General features: G+C 43.9%; 2 protein-coding genes across 3 annotated transcripts; both read right to left on the reverse strand.

The window, feature by feature from the left end:
* Nucleotides 1-3,123: 3,123 nt before the first annotated feature.
* Nucleotides 3,124-13,573, reverse strand: LOC106601302 (bMERB domain-containing protein 1). Of its 2 annotated transcripts, none has more exons than XM_045715184.1 (6): nt 12,826-13,573; nt 8,090-8,210; nt 5,571-5,644; nt 4,580-4,697; nt 3,764-3,835; nt 3,124-3,602 (listed from the first exon to the last, which is right to left on the reverse strand). In XM_045715184.1, exons 2-5 carry the CDS (start codon nt 8,191-8,193, stop codon nt 3,808-3,810), a joined length of 324 nt encoding a protein of 107 aa, XP_045571140.1. In that variant the 5' UTR covers nt 8,194-8,210; nt 12,826-13,573; the 3' UTR covers nt 3,124-3,602; nt 3,764-3,807. The 2 variants fall into 2 exon arrangements, with proteins under 2 accessions (XP_045571140.1, XP_045571139.1); XM_045715183.1 differs by having other exon boundaries at nt 8,090-8,213; nt 12,826-13,560.
* A 513-nt stretch (nt 13,574-14,086) lies between these two features.
* On the reverse strand, nt 14,087-17,446 carry mfsd6l (major facilitator superfamily domain containing 6-like). Its single transcript, XM_014193551.2, has 2 exons — nt 17,145-17,446; nt 14,087-16,909 (listed from the first exon to the last, which is right to left on the reverse strand). The coding sequence occupies exon 2, from the start codon at nt 16,851-16,853 to the stop codon at nt 15,069-15,071; it is 1,785 nt and encodes a 594-aa protein (XP_014049026.2). The 5' UTR covers nt 16,854-16,909; nt 17,145-17,446; the 3' UTR covers nt 14,087-15,068.
* Between the last annotated feature and the right edge of the window lie 974 nt (nt 17,447-18,420).

Consider the following 18,420-nt stretch of genomic DNA (forward strand, 5'->3'; position numbering starts at 1 on the left):
GAGTGACTGCATCCAGTTGGAGCAGGACGCATGTTATTAAGGCATGCTGGGTTATTCTTCTGGCCCTTTGTGAGAGGCCTGAGATATTCCTCCACTCCACCAACAGCTTCCAGTGGGCAGCCTCCTGATCCCTCCCAATGTGCCACCTCTCTCCATATCTGACATGCACACTGAGATCTCTTACTTAGTTTCACTGGTGTAAATGTCAAAATCCTTTGTCAAGGGAAAAAAATACATACAGCAGGGGAGCATACAGCCCTGACTATGGGGTTGTATTTACAAGGAATTGATTTGTCTGGACCTGCTTTGAGCTTTTCGGTCATAACAACTCACAACCAGGGGGGAAGTCCAGGTGGGGAGAGGAGGGCAGGAGGAAGAAAGAAAAAGAGAAAAATGTGTTTGCTAGAAATGGTCCCTAATTGGTGAGGTGTGTTATCTTCTGTAATCTTCAGCTTCCAATTAGGGTGGGTTGGAAGTAATGTGTCTGAATTCTCTCTGTGCAGCTGTTTGATTGTATGCTTTTTTGGCCTGTAAATGAAATGCAGTGAGGTGTCTTCACTGATGCAGAGGCTAGTCATTTGCAACCAGCTGAGCCTCTCTCTCAGCTGTCAGGTAAATGCCACAGAAATGATTGAGTCTTCAAGTATCTTCAATCCACAACAATATCTCGCAAAACAATAATTACATCTAAAACACCCATATCATTAGGTCCAGTAAACCAAACTCTTGAACAGCGTATAGGCTACTGTATTGTCAATTGACAGTTTTCCATTCTGAAGCAGTGTGTATTATTATTTGTTAGGATCAACTTTTCCTTTGCAGATGGTCCCCCAGTGGTGGACTTGATATGGAGTGAAGGATTTCAGAGAAAGAAAAAGCCAGTGGATCACAATCCATCTCCCCGAGTCCCTTGGATGAGTCATCTGTGTGCGCAGCGCAGGGGGGCTGAGGTGAGGAGGAACGTGCTCTGGGGCGAAAATACAAACAGTTGGTTCTCACTAGTGTAGAGCAACACCATCGCTCCCATCATGGGCCGTTGTCATGACAGTTGCACACGCATGTGGCAGAATGCTCTTTGTAATAGGTTAGATGTTAAAGCCCAAACCCCACGCATTACATTTGCTTTGTGGTGACAGTTCAGTGACGCTCCTGTCACAGGAGGTTGGTGGCACCTTAACAGGGGAGGACGGGCTCATGGTAACAACTGGAGCTGAATCAGTGGAATCGTATCAAATATATCAAATACATGGTTTCCAAGTGTTTGATGCCATTCCATTTGCTCCGTTCCGGCCATTATTATGAGCCGTTCTCCCCTCAGCAGCCTCCACTGGCTCCTGTGTCTTTGTTTTCCATGCTCTCCACACACACCCATGTCTCTGAGATGTGAGCGTGGAAGAGAAGGAAAAAAAACAGCCTAATTATCACACTCACTTGATAACACAAAGCATTTGTTAGCGTAGTGATTCATAGAGATGAGAGTACAGAAAGCACAAGATTCAATTACATGATCTTGAAATAAATCAATTTTGCTCCTTCTAACCAGCCTCCAAGCTTTTACCTGGCTTGGTGGTAATACAGTCCAGATTTAAACAGTTATTTAATAATAATGGTTTAATAATGGAGAATAAACCTACATTTACAACTCTAATTAGACAAGCATGCTAAACCGATACAATATTTACAACCAGAAGTTGACATTCTAAGCCACAAAACATAATAAGTAGCCTAATTACAATCAACTCCCATGGCCATTAGGATCATAAATGTGAAAATACATGTTCAGTTTTCCACCCAGATAATGTGGTACCAGTCAGTTTGGATTAAACCATTGTAGAGAATTAAACATACAGAGCATTGTGAATGAGCTGTTACATTGAGCAGACTGTGCTCATTGATAGATGTCAGGTTAAAGAGTGTTTTGTAATAGAATAAGCAGCAGACAGTTGGTTTCAAGGCATATTATCTCGTTCAAAGGGAAGAAATTCTGATCTCCATTATTCTTGGAAAGTTGTCCTTGATACTCTGAGATATTTGTCAAAGCCACGTTCACAGTACATGGTTTTCACTATCACACATTTACCTCTGTCACAAAGAATTACAAGTATCGCAAATTGGCAACAGCAATTCCCGTCAGACCAATCAGCGTAATTGAAGGTAATGGGGAACAAAAAAAGCAAAACATGGCATTTGAAACTGAAATTGAAACAATATTACAATTGTGAAAGCAGAGAGCTGAATGTAATTCTGGTAACTTTCCAGGAATCAGACACAGCTAATAACAGGGTAGCTACCACAGTAAAGCAGCTAGTCCAGAGGGGAGATACAAAGGAGCCAAATGACAGAGAGAGGGGGATCTATTTTAGCTCCTTTTTCACTTGGCATGGAAGCCAAGCAAGCAGTGGCCTTTAGCAAGGTAGTCATTTCCAGGAGCTGACCCAAATTTGCTACAGATAAAAATAATGTATCAGAATGGAAATGTTCTGTTGTCATTTTCACTCTGTCCAAAGGATAGTACCTCTGTTAATTGAAACATAGCTACAGACCAGAATACTTATTTTGACCATGGTGATGAAGAAACTGTGTGTTGATTTATGGACTTGGCTGAGTCAAGTAGGCTATATACACTTTATCAGGAAATGATCAGCAGGGTCGTTCCATGAAAAGAGTGCCTTTTGCAACCCTTTGATATAAGTAGAAATTGTTCAACAATGTTGAATTTTAAAAGCCTGTTATATCAAATGAAGTGCCATGTGCTAAACAAAAGTCCCAAATTAAGATTTTTTATAATAAATAAAGTGCAAAAAACAAAATCAGCACTTTGACATGTCCCTCAGTGCACAATCTGTGACTTCTTTGAAGATTTTCATGGGGCGGCAGGTAGCCTAGTGGTTACAGCGTTGGGCCAGTAACCGAAAGGTTGCTAGATTGAATCCCAGAGTCGACAAGGTAAAAGTCTGTCAATCTGCCCCTGAACAAGGCCACTGTTCTTAGGCCATCATTGTAAATAAGAATTTATTCTTAACTGACTTGCCTAGTTAAATAAAGGTTCAATTAAAAAAACACAACCCCCACAATTCACCATCATTGTAAAACCCTAGTTATTTTGTTGCTTTGACAAAGTCATTTCTGAATATTGTTTTTTATTAGTGATTAATTTACATCTGTACCTCATTTTAAGGTCAACCCTGTTACATGAACTGAACTCTCGTTTCATGAAGTTGTACATGTGCTCTTTATGACAGAATGCAAAAATTTGTTGAAATCAATGTTTTTTTTTTTACCAAGTTACACTTCTCAAAATGCACTAAATTGGTGCAATGACCCACCAATAGATTCATTGATGGGAACACAGTCCCAACCATCACTGTACATATGTTTAGGGTTATAGTCGAAGTATGAGAGCTCTGTCTGCCCACTCAACACAAATAACCCCATCCAGAAACCAACAAAGTGTCTCTGTCTCTCCACAGGGCAGGGAGTCTACATGACAGAGCATGTGAAGCCGCAGCACTCCTTCAGAAGGGTGAGACCGGTTTTGGTGACGAAGGGAGCGGACGAAGTCTGCTGGGCTTTGGAGGTCATCCTTCGGTCCTCTGTGACATCTGGAGAAATAAGAGACATCATTATCATCCTCATCAGCATTGTTAATTATGTTATCATATTTTAACTTGGTTCATTCAATGAGTCTTGGACTAACTGCACAAAAGGAAGCTTCATATTAGAGCCTTGACTAACAGCACTATGGTAAGACATTTGCATATACCTTTTTTTTCTTTCGAGGTCTTGGGGAATTTAGACTGCAAGAAATCATCCTTCTTTGTCCTCCTTTCTCTCCCTGTTGAAGGAGATTTAGTGGTATGAGCACAGTTAACAAAAGGTAAAATCTTTCTATCTTTCACAGCCACTGTTGCCATAAAACAGTCATACACACACAAAATAAATAAATAACCAACCAACCGGATAGCGAGAGGCATACACGAACTCCTCCGACATTTGTTCATGTGTGGATGGTGTGAATTCACTTTAACAATATATCATTTTCTCTTCATGATTTTCTACTGTCAACATCACTTTACTGTAAATTATTAAGTATCTGCTTCCCACGTATCCCCCACCTTTCTGAGAGCTGTCAAAAGTGTCACTCAGACTTGTGGTCAAAGAAGCAGGGATGCCTGACATGCAAGAGAGCTAATTTAGCGCTGTAAACAAATGCAATGTGGAAGGGGCTTGCTTTCTCTGTGTGACTCAGTGTCATTTACACTAAATATACACTGAGCAACACACAACGCTCAGCCCAGCCTCTAGAGAGAATACAATACTCAATAAACCACAGAAGTGAAAAATACCCTTTTAAATCCACCTCAACAGATTGATCGCATGGGTTTAATTCACATTGACATGGAAGAATGTTCCCCAACTGGCTCAGATACAGTATTACTCAGAGGTGCACTTCAACTGAGTCACGAATATTAATGGTCACTAGATGCTACTTCGGCAACATGGATAGTTACGGTAGCCCTTGCCTTTAAGAACATGATGGCCCAATCCTCCTTGCCTTTAAGATCATGGCAGCACTCACCTGAGACTCTCAAACTCCACGTCATCCACCAGGAAGTCCCTGGTCTCCACCAGCTTGTGGATCTGCTGTAGCAGCTCCTCCTCCTCCCTCTGCCGGTCCTCGTCGGATTTGTCTGTGTCTGGAGTCATACATTTTACATCATTTACATTTTAGTCATTTAGCAGACGCTCTTATCCAGAGCGACTTACAGTAGTGAATGCATACATTTCATACATTGTTATTTTTTTTTTTTTTGGTACTGGCCCCCCGTGGGAATCGAACCCACAACCCTGGCGTTGCACACACCCTGCTGGCGTTGCAAACACCATGCTCTACCAACTGAGCCACAGGGAAGTATGGAGCGGTCATACAGCAGTCACAGACAGTTCATATAGTAATCATAGATGTTAGGAATCATTAAGCATTCATACAGCTCCAGTTCAAGATTAAGAACCAGGCAAATGAATCTTAGGCTGATGGATCTGTAACCATCAGATGACTGTGCATGGTGTTCCTGTTATAATACTGAGAAGGTGGCGTGGATAGCATTACCACTGGATCTAACCTACCAAATGTGAGATAATTCAGAGAGGCTGGGGCTGAGATAATGAGGACATTGTGCTCCAAATCTTCTGCTAGTCTGTCCTGCAAATCTTTTATTATTGGCTTTCCTAGAGCACTACCTGGACCATAAGCCCTTTTGATGCAGATATTCCCTCATTTTCTGGCACAGCGAGTGTGTGTGCTCTATAATGCGAATTGAACACCTCACCTCACACAGAGAGTCACCTCATACAAAAAAGATGCCATCTAGAAACCAAAAGGGTTCTTTGGCTGTCCCCATAGGAGAACCCTTTGAAGAACCCTTTTGGGTTCCATGTAGAACCCTTTCCACAGAGGGTTCTACATGGAACTCAAAAGGGTTCTCCCTGGAACCAAAAAGGGTTCTCCTATGAGGACTGCCGAAGAACCCTTTTGGAACCCTTTGTTCTAAGAGTGTATGGTAGCCTACCTGAAACAGACACAAGCTTCTGAAGTTCTTTTTTCAGCCGTGTGATTTCCTTACAAAGCTGAATGTCGTCCATCCTGAGGGAAAATAATTGAGGAATCTATTTCATTCTCAATCATAAACCACATTGATATACTTCAAAGGCAATCTATCTTCACAGCCGTTTAGTATGACCCAGGGGAAGAGAACCCAGGACGAGGTGAGAATCGGATCATGTCACGTATCGACTGTCAGTACAGTGGCTGTTCTTCTCCCTGTACCACACTTAGTCTGACACTCAGGAATCAATCCTAATTGATCTTATTGACAGAACAACTGAATCCCATACAGAATGCTTCCATACAGAGGATGGAGAGATTGTAGTCTTAAAGATACAATCATGCTGGCTCCAGTGTTGAGTGGTCTCTCTGAAGACACTGTGGCTTGCATGTATAACCCCAACCTAGGGTTAACACTTAAGGACAGACAGTCAGTACAGTCAGACAGATCCTGCTGGGAAGTAATAAGGGTTGTGACAGAGGACCTTCTGATGTGATCACCCTTCCCCTGGGACCACAATGTGCCAGACAACCCTGCAGGTGTCCCGTCTACTGAGGCATAACTTTCCTCAAGCTCTCAGCTTCTGCAATAACTCCTCTATTAGAACGTGGTCAATATAACGACAGCGAATTATCGCAATTAAAAAAAGAATTGCTGCTGAGTGAAAAAAATGTCTGACAGGCAGGAAGAGCTAGGAGAGATACTCTACATGTGTAAAGATAATTACTTTTATTTAAAAATAACATTTTGTGACTCAACAAGCGATTCGAACACACTACATTTAAATGGCCAAATACATAGTAGAATGTAACGCTATAGAATTTAAGCGATTTCCTATTTCAGCTTGGTAAACATAGACATGATAACAATAACCATATTAGCCAATCCTACAGACAGAAACCACTTCAGTGGAAATGGTAAACTAAATTAGCTTTCTCCTCTTCTCAGGTGGACTGAAATGATTGTTGGCTGAGGGTTTATTAGCTGAATTAACTGATACCACAGGACCTCTGAGAATGAGTCAATCTTTCGGAGCTGCAGCTGCATCATATCTCAATTCACTAATTGACTCAGGTAGGGAGGTTTAAGTAAACAATACTGGTCAGACACTGAGGCTCTGGATAACTGGGCTTTTCTGTCAGACAATAAGAGGAAAATTAACTCCTAGATAAAACATGCCCCAAGCCCTTTAAGCACAGGAAATGTGTTATTAGTGACCAATACAGTACTTGCATCACAGCTTATTTGCATGGAAATTGTGTATGTGCTTTAATATGGATTCCCTTTGTATTGCCCTGTCATTGTGTCTGAAGCTGCATCCTGACATTTCACCTTCACAATAAAGCACCTTGTGGTGTCTACAGCATTAAATAATACACGCTGAACTGCATACACCTAATGCACTGCATGCAAATGAGAGCTCTCATTTCATTCCATAAGTAAACCATGTCATGTTGTTCCTTTCTAATTTCACTTCCACCTAAGTAGATAAGGAAACAAGCTACTTTACACATCAGAAACCTTACAGTAGTTACTCTTCCACATGAACAAAGGTACATTGCTTGTTATTATGCTATCACTGTTCAGTTCCTCTGTGTTAGAGCTGTGGTCAGCCTTGAAAAGACCTTGAGCTCTGCAGCGACTGGTGTCAATATGCTCCTGTCCCTGGAAATGAAAGACAAGGAATCACAGATACAGTAAGAAGTGAGAAAAGCTCTCTCTGTGCCACTGTGCTCATCTACTTAACGGTGAGCGGAAGTGCGGTTGTTTACCAGGCCAATAGTGATTATTGTTAGTGTAGAGTAGGGTTAGTGTTCAGTAATCATACTGATTCTCACAGAAATCCCATAGGATGTTTTACTTCGATTAAAAGGGTTTCTTATATGAAAGCTCCAACCCAGAAAGGTCTTGAGGAGGAACAGTGAGAATGTAGCCTACTGTACGCATCGGTGCACATCTCCCCAGCAACTGGACCTCCCCATACCCAGCATCATTATCTTTTCTCTGAGTCTCTCCCCTCTTTCCCCTGCACATGTCACAATAATGAAGAAGAAACATTACAGCCAAGGGGATCGGACAGAGAAGAGTATAAAACCCTTTGTTTTTAGAACTAAGTCCATGTGCAGTGCTGAGACAAGTGTAGGAGCTGAGCTGGTAGACTAATAGGACAGCAGGCAAAGCGTTGCTGTCCTCTACAAAGTATTCATCTTCATGCACAATCGCTAGATGCTGTCATATGTGGAGCGTCACCAAGTCCGAGGGGATCACTGTGGAACTCTAATGAGCCCTGTGAAAACCTACTACAGTTCAACCACAACCCATTCCACAAGGAGCCAGGGCATGGATGTTATGTGTGAGACTGAAAAGGCCCAAAATGTGTATCCTGTTCTTCTACCTCATACTAGAGGGCTTTGATAAATCACAAAAAGATGTCAGAAACTGAGTGTTGGTGTGATTGGATAGTTATTTAAAAAAATGCTCACATGTATCTTAGTTCTGATTCCCTCCGTACTAGAGCATCACGTATCCGCTCGATTCTGAAAAGCTCCCCTTCAATGTGATCTATTGTGATGGTGGAGTCCGCCATTGAGACAATGTCTTCCTCTGCTGGAAGAGAAACAAGAAAACAAAGATACACTATATATACAAAAGTATGTGGACACCCCTTCAAATGAGTGGATTTGGATATTTCAGCCACACCCATTGCTGACAGGTGTATAAAATCGAGCACACAGCCATACAATCTCCATAGACAAACATTGGCAGTAGAATGGCCCGTACTGAAGAGCTCAGTGACTTACAATGTGGCACCGTCAAAGGATGCCACTTTTCCAACAAGTCAGTTCATGGGCAGCCGCACACAAGCCTAAGATCACCATGTGGAATGCCAAGCATCAGCTGGAGTGGTGTAAAGCTCACCGCCATTGGACTCCGGAGTAGTGGAAACACATTCTCTGGAGTGATGAATCACGCTTCACCATCTGGCAGTCTGACGGACAAATCTGGGTTTGGCAGATGCCAGGAGAACGCTACCTGCCCCAATGCATAGTGCCAACTGTAAAGTTTGGTGGAGGAGGAATAATTGTCTGGGGCTGTTTTTCATTGTTCGGCTAGGCCCCTTAGTTCCAGTGAAGGGAAATCTTAACGCTACAGCATACAATGACATTCTAGATGATTCTGTGCTTTCAACTTTATGGCAACAGTTTGGGGAAGGCCCTTTCCTGTTTCAGCACAAAGCGATGTCCATACAGAAATGGCTTGTTGAGGTGTGGAAGAACTTGACTGGCCTACACAGAGCCCTGATCTCAACCCCATCAAACAGGCCTAATCGCCAAACATCAGTGCCCGACCTCACTAATGCTCTTGTGTCTGAATGGAAGCAAGTCCCTGCAGCAGTGTTCCAACATCTAGTGGAAAGCCTTCCCAGAAGAGTGGAGGCTGTTATAGCAGCAAAGGGGGGACCAACTCCATATTAATGCCCATGGTTTTGGAATGAGATGTTCGACAAACACGTGTCCACATACTCTTGGTCATGTAGTGTATTAGCAAGTTATTCTCCTGCTAAATTGACATAGTACTGTGCATCAGCATAAAAATGGGAACAAATGAGTGCTTATTCTGCTCACGCCACCTATCCCAGCACAACATGATCGTGTCATAGAAGAGAGGCCAGAACAGAACTCCTGTCTTTTCAAGTTAAGTTTCATTTCTCACATTCACAAGTACAGTGAAATGCTTAACTTGCAAGCCCTACCCAACAGTGAAGTATTCAATATCAAAATACTATAACTAAGAAAACTAAAACATGAGAAAAAATAAATTAGCTATATACAGGGTCAGCGTCAGTACCAAATGTACAGGGATACTGGAGTATTGAGGTAGATATGTACATGTAGGCAGGGATTAGGAAAAATGACTGGCATCAGGATAAATAATAATAAACAATAACAATAGTAAACAGTATGGCAGCAACATAAGTGGTGGGTGGGTGTGTGTATTCAGCCTGCCTTAATTATAGCATGTGTGCAGCACGCTTGCTGGGTTTCCTCCCCCAGTGGGACAGCATGGAGGGAACGAGCCTTTCTGAGTGGCACACTGGCAGGCTGGGCAGAGATTGAGTGGTGCGGAGACTGGGACGGCATGACGGCAGCTCTCGCTAAACAGTTGACTTCAGGATATTGATACATGCCTGAGTTTCATGAACAATGAGAAATAATCTCAGACAATGAGAAAGAAGACAGAATCAGTGACAATTATAGTAGGAAAGAGATGCTGAGCACCCATGGACTAGTACATTTCTAGAATCTATAACGAACTGGTTAGGTCATCAGTTGAGTAGACTCGTGCAGTCTCATTAACATTTCCTAATTTGGCAGTGGTGCCAGGAGGGGGCCGGTCTGTTTCATTGGTCATAGTCTGTGAAGCGCTGTGATCGGTATCCGTGAGGAGATCCTAGTTTCCCAAGATGATATGACACACTGAATATAATCTCCATTATAGTCATCTCAACCTGCAATGGCTTAGAACTGTCAAACACTATACATATCTAAACAATGCATAACTAACTGGTGCATGAACATATATTGGGCAACTACAACAATAAATCACTTGGAATTAGGACTAGTTTATAATAACTGATAATCATGTAGATTCCTCTTCATTTGGTCTAGAAATGTTCCATCCTACAACAGACGATGGGTTGGAGAATTGGAATAAACCATCCATTGCTCAGTGTAACGCTCTACAGACTTGCGTTACACTGGCTGGGGATGAGTGAAAGAACTGAACATGATGGCGAGGGGAATTTGAGGCAGCTTGATGATGACAAATGACTCGGATCTCAGTTTTGGATTGAAGGCTGAGATGTCCTTCTTTAGTCTATTGTTACAGAGGGGCTTTTCTGATCCAATGCTATTGTGTTCTTAGTTAACATTAGTTTAATGAGGCAACTCAAGACACCTCCCATAGTGAACTGCCCTGAAGAGTCAACTCCCTCTGACCTCCAGACGCCCAGGTAGACACCTCACCACTATGTCATCCTGCAGCCCAGAAAGCCCAGGTAGACTCCTCACCACTATGTCATCCTGCAGCCCAGAAAGCCCAGGTAGACTCCTCACCACTACGTCATCCTGCAGCCCAGAAAGCCCAGGTAGACTCCTCACCACTATGTCATCCTGCAGCCCAGAAAGCCCAGGTAGACTCCTCACCACCACGTCATCCTGCAGCCCAGAAAGCCCAGGTAGACTCCTCACCACTATGTCATCCTGCAGCCCAGAAAGCCCAGGTAGACTCCTCACCACTACGTAATCCTCCAGCCCAGACGCCCAGGTAGACTCCTCACCACTATGTCATCCTGCAGCCCAGAAAGCCCAGGTAGACTCCTCACCACTATGTCATCCTGCAGCCCAGACGCCCAGGTAGACTTCTCACCACTATGTCATCCTGCAGCCCAGAAAGCCCAGGTAGACTCCTCACCACTATGTCATCCTGCAGCCCAGAAAGCCCAGGTAGACTACTCACCACTATGTCATCCTGCAGCCCAGAAAGCCCAGGTAGACTCCTCACCACTATGTCATCCTGCAGCCCAGAAAGCCCAGGTAGACTCCTCACCACTATGTCATCCTGCAGCCCAGAAAGCCCAGGTAGACTCCTCACCACTATGTCATCCTGCAGCCCAGACACCCAGGTAGACTCCTCACCACTATGTCATCCTGCAGCCCAGAAAGCCCAGGTAGACTCCTCACCACCATGTCATCCTGCAGCCCAGTAATGCACCACTGCTGTTAATCCTGCAGCCTCCTCACAAACCAGCTATGACTCCTCCAGCAGTGCTGCAATTGGCTCTTAATTACTTCACCTTGTCAGAAAAGACAACATTAGGTAAAAACAGAGGCCAAATCACCAGGGATAACAAGGCCAATGCCGTCAAAAACACACACATCATCATTAGCGTTTTAGCAGCTCCTGATAGTTTTTTCCCCCTTCTTTTTTTCAATGGATCTTCACCAATTACGCATTTTGAAGAAATCCTCAGTTCAAGCTTGACGTCTGTGTTTTGATCGCGGGTTGCCTGCTGTGTGTGCCTTCCCCCAGAGGCAATATTCTGCCCCTATTGTGAAAATTGCTCCTCACAATTGGATTTCAAAATGTCATTTTGGATTACCAGAGCTTTACCAGGGCTCTGTGTGTGGCTGGCTACACTCCGTTCCTGTTCACCTTTTTAGAGACTCTAGACTGTCTCTTCCTGTGTCACCTGTGAAGAGTCACAGCTAGAGGCAAAGGTGAGTCATATCCTCACTGTACAGACAGATTAACACATTGAGTCAGGACAGCAGTTTCACATCTTTTTAGGATACCAGTCCACTATACTGAGCCCCTCTGCATACCAAAAAAAAACTAAGAGGAAGTTAAAAAAATAAAATAAAAAAATTACAAAAAAAAAAAACGACTTCTTCAACCTCAGCTCAAACTGAAACACCCTCGATTTACATAATTTTGCCTACTAATTCAAAGCAAAGTCGCTCTTTAGGTCGCCTTGCCGCCCCCAGCCTTCAGATGTCATTTTAAAGTGTACTCCCCTGCCTTCTGCACTGCACACCCACTACCGGATTACGTAAAAATCCTGTGAACGTTCGCTCTGTTCTATGCCTTGTTGCACCAAATTCTCTTTTCAGAAAATAATTCACTCTCAGATCTAATCTAGCCATCTTTCATCACGAGTCTTCCCGTCCTGGCTTTTACACCTAAATGCAGTAACATTATCCATGTTCATGTAATGATTCTACTAGTACAGAAGAAGAAAACAGACATTACACAAGAATATCAGATCACTACTCCATTGCACTCACCAATGAGTGTCCTTAACCCAGTCAAGTGTTGTTCATTTTATGATCAGCACATGGACCAGAGTAACATTGAGCCTTATAGCCATGAAGAATATGACAACACTTTGATCTAATCTGAATTACTGCAAGTATTCAATGTATAGGTGGAGCTCAGTTTGAGTATCATATACATCTCCATAAAGTCTCCAAATCACAAAACATATTGGAGTTTTGTAAAGAAAATAGACAAAAACGTTACGATTTCAGCACCACGTTCTATCAAACTAAATTTTTCCTCATGCAAAACACAGTAGAATAGATAAAAAGCCAGCCCGCATATATACAACCGTCTATGCCATGTACTGTATATAATTAAGCATTTTGCAAAGGCTCACCTTCCTTTTCGGCTTTTCGATCCAATTTGGTTCGTTCCAAAGACCCTTATTGTTAGGAGGATTTCTTCGGTTTGAACGACATTTCTTCGGTTGATAATGATAAATCAGTAGCAGATAAAAACCCTTAGCCTACTTAAGGCTATTTGAAAATGAAATTACACGGCGCAGCCTATTTATTTACGTGGCCACAACGAAACATCACCACGTGGAGAATACATGTTGAACGTCGGCTGTGTATTTGCAGAATACAGTGTGATTTCAGCAACACGGACACAGCTCGAGTCGGATGACGATAGTATAACGTGAAGCGCCACCTTGTGACTTGCAAAGGTAAGGTTTGGAGGGGATCAATATTGCACTACCTCAAAAAAATGAAAGATTGAATAACATTCACATGTGATATCAACTTCCACCATTCATTTTCCATCATGCCTGATTGAGTTAATGCAGGAGATGACATGATTTCATCCTGCAGAGACTTGAGGACTGACTGGTGAGGAGGGAGCAGATGGTGCTGCTGTATAGGAAGCATCATCTGTGTTCACTGAATGGGGCTGTCAGCCAGCTCTGTCTGGTCTGGAGAGACTGGGCTGGCAGCAGGTGCTGCCTCTGGCCAGTAGGTGGAAGCACTCCAAGCCCAGGGCAGCGTCACTTACCATACAAGCTGATTCAGCAGCTGTACAAACAGGGACGTCAAACTAAAGTCCTCAGTAAAGAGCAGTATCCTATAGGTCAACAGTACACAGACAGATAAAAATATAAAATAGTTCAGTCAATTTCATGAGGTGACAATTCACCCCCCCCCCCCAAAACTGTCTGATAAGGTCAGGCTAGTGCGCCAGTAAGTCAACAGTATGAGGTGGACGTGAACAGAAGGGCCCCCGTCTGGGACCGACTGGTCCGGTTGCAAAACAAATATTTGACTTATGGCGCCTGCTCAGGCTGACAGCTCCTTATCACTCAACTGACTGTTCTCTACAGGCATGAGTCATGACAGACAAGGCCAAATACAAAGATTCAAGAGGAGTTCCACATACTGCTGACCTTTGCTTTGTTACATTAAGAGGCGTATTGATATTGACACAAGAGGGTTTCCTGCTTGTGTTCTTTAAAAACACTACAAGACATTTGACACTACGCTGTTGTGAGGTATTGACATATACTGTCCACTGCATTGACTTACAATGTATCAATAAATATACTATAAACATTAGATAAACAAAATGTATTGTAATGCCAGTCATCAATATTTGAGAATGTCTTCAAGGTACAATACTAATCTTTTTATTGATATACTACTAGTCATTGGACATGTATATCAACCACTGTATGTAATGTATTGTTATATCCACTCCAAGCATTGTAAATTAGACAAAGGTTTCAGTGTCTCTGGCTGATATGCTGAAATAACAGTCAGGTCAAAATGGGCCATGTCACCTGTGGCAAGTTTGGCAAACATCCTTTGAAATACAGGTTTAGCAAACACCATCTAACCGACAAGTTCAGCAACCAACCACAGATGGCTTCTAATACTTCCCCACACAAGAGGCACTTCATGTTTAGTTAGGAAACTGACCCAAGGGGTGAGTTCTACTACAGTTGAACAATACATAACATTTTCACAGTGGACTCAAGAGAGTAAGTATCTTTGTCATGTGAGAGCAGGCTAAACCACACATACAGGATGAGTCAGTTAGTCCAGGGTTTTGTCTCGCCCAAAGACCACACCTACACTCAAGAGGCCTTATGTTACAGACAGTAAAGCTGCCTAACGTGGACTGTAGTAACACTCATAAGCACTCGCACAGTCACCTGCCCTCACCTAATTCTTCTCCGTTATTTGCTATCCAGAGTTTCTTGATAGCTTATTCAAATGAGTTTATCACTACTCTGCATTCACAGTGGATCAACCCCCAGTGCAATAGTGAGGCTTGCAGTCCATGTGTTTAGTTTAACTGAAGAATGCTAAATGCCTTCTGGGCAGGTGGGGAATGCTAGAGCATTAGCACTAAATGAATAAAGCTGCAGTAATGGAGAATTAAAAAGCAATACTTGGTTTTCAATTAAACCAGCCAAAGACGGATTCACTTAGCAGTTTGTGGAGCAGCAAGAAGGCAGACTAAATGAAGAGTGACATGTCTGTAAGTGGTGGAATCGTCCAGGAGCAGAATTGATACTGTCATCCTTCCATTATGTTGCATATTGTTCCTTAGGTCTAATGATTTATACTCCTGCCCATGTTATTATTGCTTGTCATCCTCCATGGCCTTCTCCAGCCAGTCTGTCTCCTGCTCAGACTCTGATTCGCTCACTTCACTGGTGTCAGCAGCGAGGAGGCGGGAGTAGTTGATCCTGCGTTGGCGTGGGGCTTTCCACTGGAGCAGGGGCAGAAACAGGCACCACAGGAGCAGCATCACCGCTACCCCTCTGAATAGCACAGATACCCCAAACCTGTGGACAACAAACCCCCCAGCCATGCTGCCCAGCCCTGCCCCCAGGTCCAGAGAGAGGGCCTGGTAGACCCTCCTCACGCTCCTCTCCGTGCCCGGCGTGGCCACGTCCTCGCACTGCACCTGCACTGCCCACCAGAGAGCGCCACTGCTGAAGCAGCTCAGCACCTGGACAGGTATTGCAGCCCAGGGGCCCCACAGGAAGGAGTAGTAGAGGCACTGCAGGGCCAAGCAGGCCGTCCCCACCAGCAGCACCCTGCCTGGGCTCAGGAGCTTCGACACCCGGCCACTCAGCAGAGGGAAGGCGGCCCGGGAGAGCAACGCTACGGCTAAAGAGAGGCCCATGTGCAGCTCGCTGCTCCCATGGTCCTGCATCTGCCACAGCAGGAAGTCATCCACCGCAGACCCTGCCAGCCCCATTAGGAAGGCAGTGGCAGCACACAGCAGGGCACGGAAGTCCCCTCGCACCAGCTGTAAAGCTTTGAAGAGCCCAGTGGAGCGACTACGCTTCTTGTTTAGGTAGAGGGGCAGGAAGGCCACCACAGGCACGGCCAGGGTTGTCACAGCTGCATAGGAGTAGAAGTGGACAGCGCTCCTGGGTGTGTGTGAGCCAATGAGGCAGTCCAGGTGGCTCACCAGCAGGCCTGCACCACTCACCCCACACACTGCCCCAAGCAGCCCCCACACTCCTGTGCTACCATAGCGATCAGAGGCATCCACAAAATCCAAATACTCATACAGCCCATCGTCCACGGTCCATTCCAGAGGGGCGGCCATCAGCTCCCATATCGACACCACGATGAGGAGCATGAAGAAGAGCTGGTGCTGGACATCCATAACTTTGAGGCTGCCCAGGAACTCTAAGCGGGCCTCATCCTTCTCCCTCTGCTGCTGCTTCTCCTTTTCTGCTGACCTGCTAACCCTCCTCACTGTGGGTGAAGTGGTAGAGGCACTGTGGTGGGACTCTAAGCCAATTATCTTCCCTCCTTTACTGTGGTTGGCCACAGATACATTCACTTGTGACCATTGAGTAGTCACATTGTTGGAATGTTGCAGCTGGAGTGTGTAGGTTGTGGCTTGGCTCATTGAAACAGCAGAAGACACAGGGTCACTGGTTGTCTCTGTAGGTGAAGATTCATGTGCTGCTGACTGGGACACAATGGTAGTGTGGGTGGTAGGCATTACACTGCCAACAACACGCACATAGTCACTCAGCTCTTCAGTGGGGCTCACACTGAGGTGAGAGATGTTGCAGTGACTGGTCAGCGTCTCGACGCCTGTGGATGGGATGAGCAGGAGGATGAGGGCTGCCCCTGCTGAACAGACCAGAGACCCTGTAATCACTGCCCTTCTCTTGTTGTAGTGTTTGGACAGAAAGCTGGCCAGAGGGCTCCAGACCAGGGAGATGAGATGCTTGGTGGTCATGAGAAGGCCCGTCATGGAGGGAGTGAGGCCCAGGTATCGGAGGTACAGGGTGAGGAAAGGGAGGACGCAGGCTCTGGCACAAGAATACAGGAAGTGGAAGGTACTGGAGAGGACTAGAGCACCCTTAACGTCGATCTGCTTGTTCCTCTCCATGGCTGCCAGCCAAGTGAACTCGCTGTCTCACAGACTATCTTCATACAGAGCACGCACTGTGAATAAAGACAAATAATATGTATAGAAATCCACATAGCAATCATATTTAACATTGAGGATGTAATCATATGTTTTTATTTAACTTTATTTAACGAATGCCTACTAGAAGAATTACTGAAAATAAAGATAAATGGGCCATATGTCCCTAATCAAACCTTCAATAAAAAAACTGTAAGCTAATTCAATAGAGCCAAAAACAACCACTAACATCAGTAGGCTACAATGGCTTACCGTCAAAACGATTAATCCATTTTTCAGCGCAGCTGGTGTGTTTGAGGCTAGTCAATGCACCTGTTTTAACCGAAGCATGTCCACTCCGTCCACGTCATCTTTTACGGTAAACTGTTTTACACAACTTATGCGTTTTGAAAGTACTTTAATTAGCGTACGGTTATTCTCCGTGCTCGATGATTTTGTCTCTGACTTTTTACGTCTCTTATATCGTTCTTGGCAGTTGTCACGAGCGCATACGACCTGATATCACCTCTCTGTAGTTGAAAAAGCAGTTGTACACCTTGCACGCATTAAGCTGTTTGTCTGCAGCGCCCTCAGGGCGTGAGGATGACAACTACGCGAGACAGGTAAAATAAAAAAAACGCTCAGGTAGTGAGTTTGTCCAGCCCTACATGATTAAATGAACTCAGTTTATTCATACCAAATATCCACAGTCAAACTATGATATTCATTCTAAAAATTTACACATCGGGTAAGATGTAAGAAGTAATGTCCTCTGTGTTTACTAACACAGTGCCTTCCTTTAATAGCATAGTGTAAACAGAACATTTATTGCAAGCAAGCCATGTAGAAAGTAATCCAAATGAAATACATTCAAAACATCAACAATTCACTGGACTGTCCATCAGGAATTTGCAAGGAAATATGCAACTGATAAACATGTCTTTATACAGTAAGATGCTGTGTTACAGAAAATTACAAAAGTTAGTTGTGTTTCAAGAATATCTCTGCACTTTTTAGACAGGAGTGACAGCTCTAAAACATGTACTGTACCTGTTGAACCCCACCCACACTACTAGGCATTGGCATTGATTAAGCTGAACCACAGTGCACCTGTCTATGGCCCATGACGTGAATGGGAATGAGCGCAATTCTCAAATTGAACAGTAATCTGCTCCGTCATGTTGTCTACTAGGCACATGTTGCCTCACTCAGAAACAAACAACCAGGGTGTTTACAGACACAAGATCATCCACATGTATTGATCACATTTTTACTAATACTGTAGAACTATGTTCTAAAGCTGTATCCGTACCCATTGGATGCAGTGATCACAATATAGTGGCTATATCCAGGAAAGCCAAAGTTCCAAAAGCTGGGCCTAAAACAGTGTACAAGAGATGATACAAATATTTTGTTGTGACTTTTATGTGGATGTAAAAAAATATTTTTTGGTCTTACGTGATTAATGACGCTGCACTTAATGAATTTATGAAATTGCTTCTTCCAATTATTGATTAACATGTACCTCTTAAGAAAATGACTGTTAGAA

Source organism: Salmo salar, chromosome ssa03 (genome assembly GCF_905237065.1).
Source record: "Salmo salar chromosome ssa03, Ssal_v3.1, whole genome shotgun sequence".
Lineage (NCBI taxonomy): Eukaryota > Metazoa > Chordata > Actinopteri > Salmoniformes > Salmonidae > Salmo > Salmo salar.

What these genes read in the sequence shown, in the direction of transcription:
- LOC106601302 (XM_045715184.1), bottom strand. Translation starts at nt 8,193, where the DNA reads ATGGCGGACTCCACCATCACAATAGATCACATTGAAGGGGAGCTTTTC. An exon ending in GAATCAGAACTAAGATACAT is followed by an intron (nt 5,645 to 8,089) that starts GTGAGCATTTTT and finishes ATTTTCCCTCAG; the next exon opens with GATGGACGACATTCAGCTTT. An exon ending in GAAGCTTGTGTCTGTTTCAG is followed by an intron (nt 4,698 to 5,570) that starts GTAGGCTACCAT and finishes GTATGACTCCAG; the next exon opens with ACACAGACAAATCCGACGAG.
- mfsd6l (XM_014193551.2), bottom strand. Translation starts at nt 16,853, where the DNA reads ATGGAGAGGAACAAGCAGATCGACGTTAAGGGTGCTCTAGTCCTCTCC.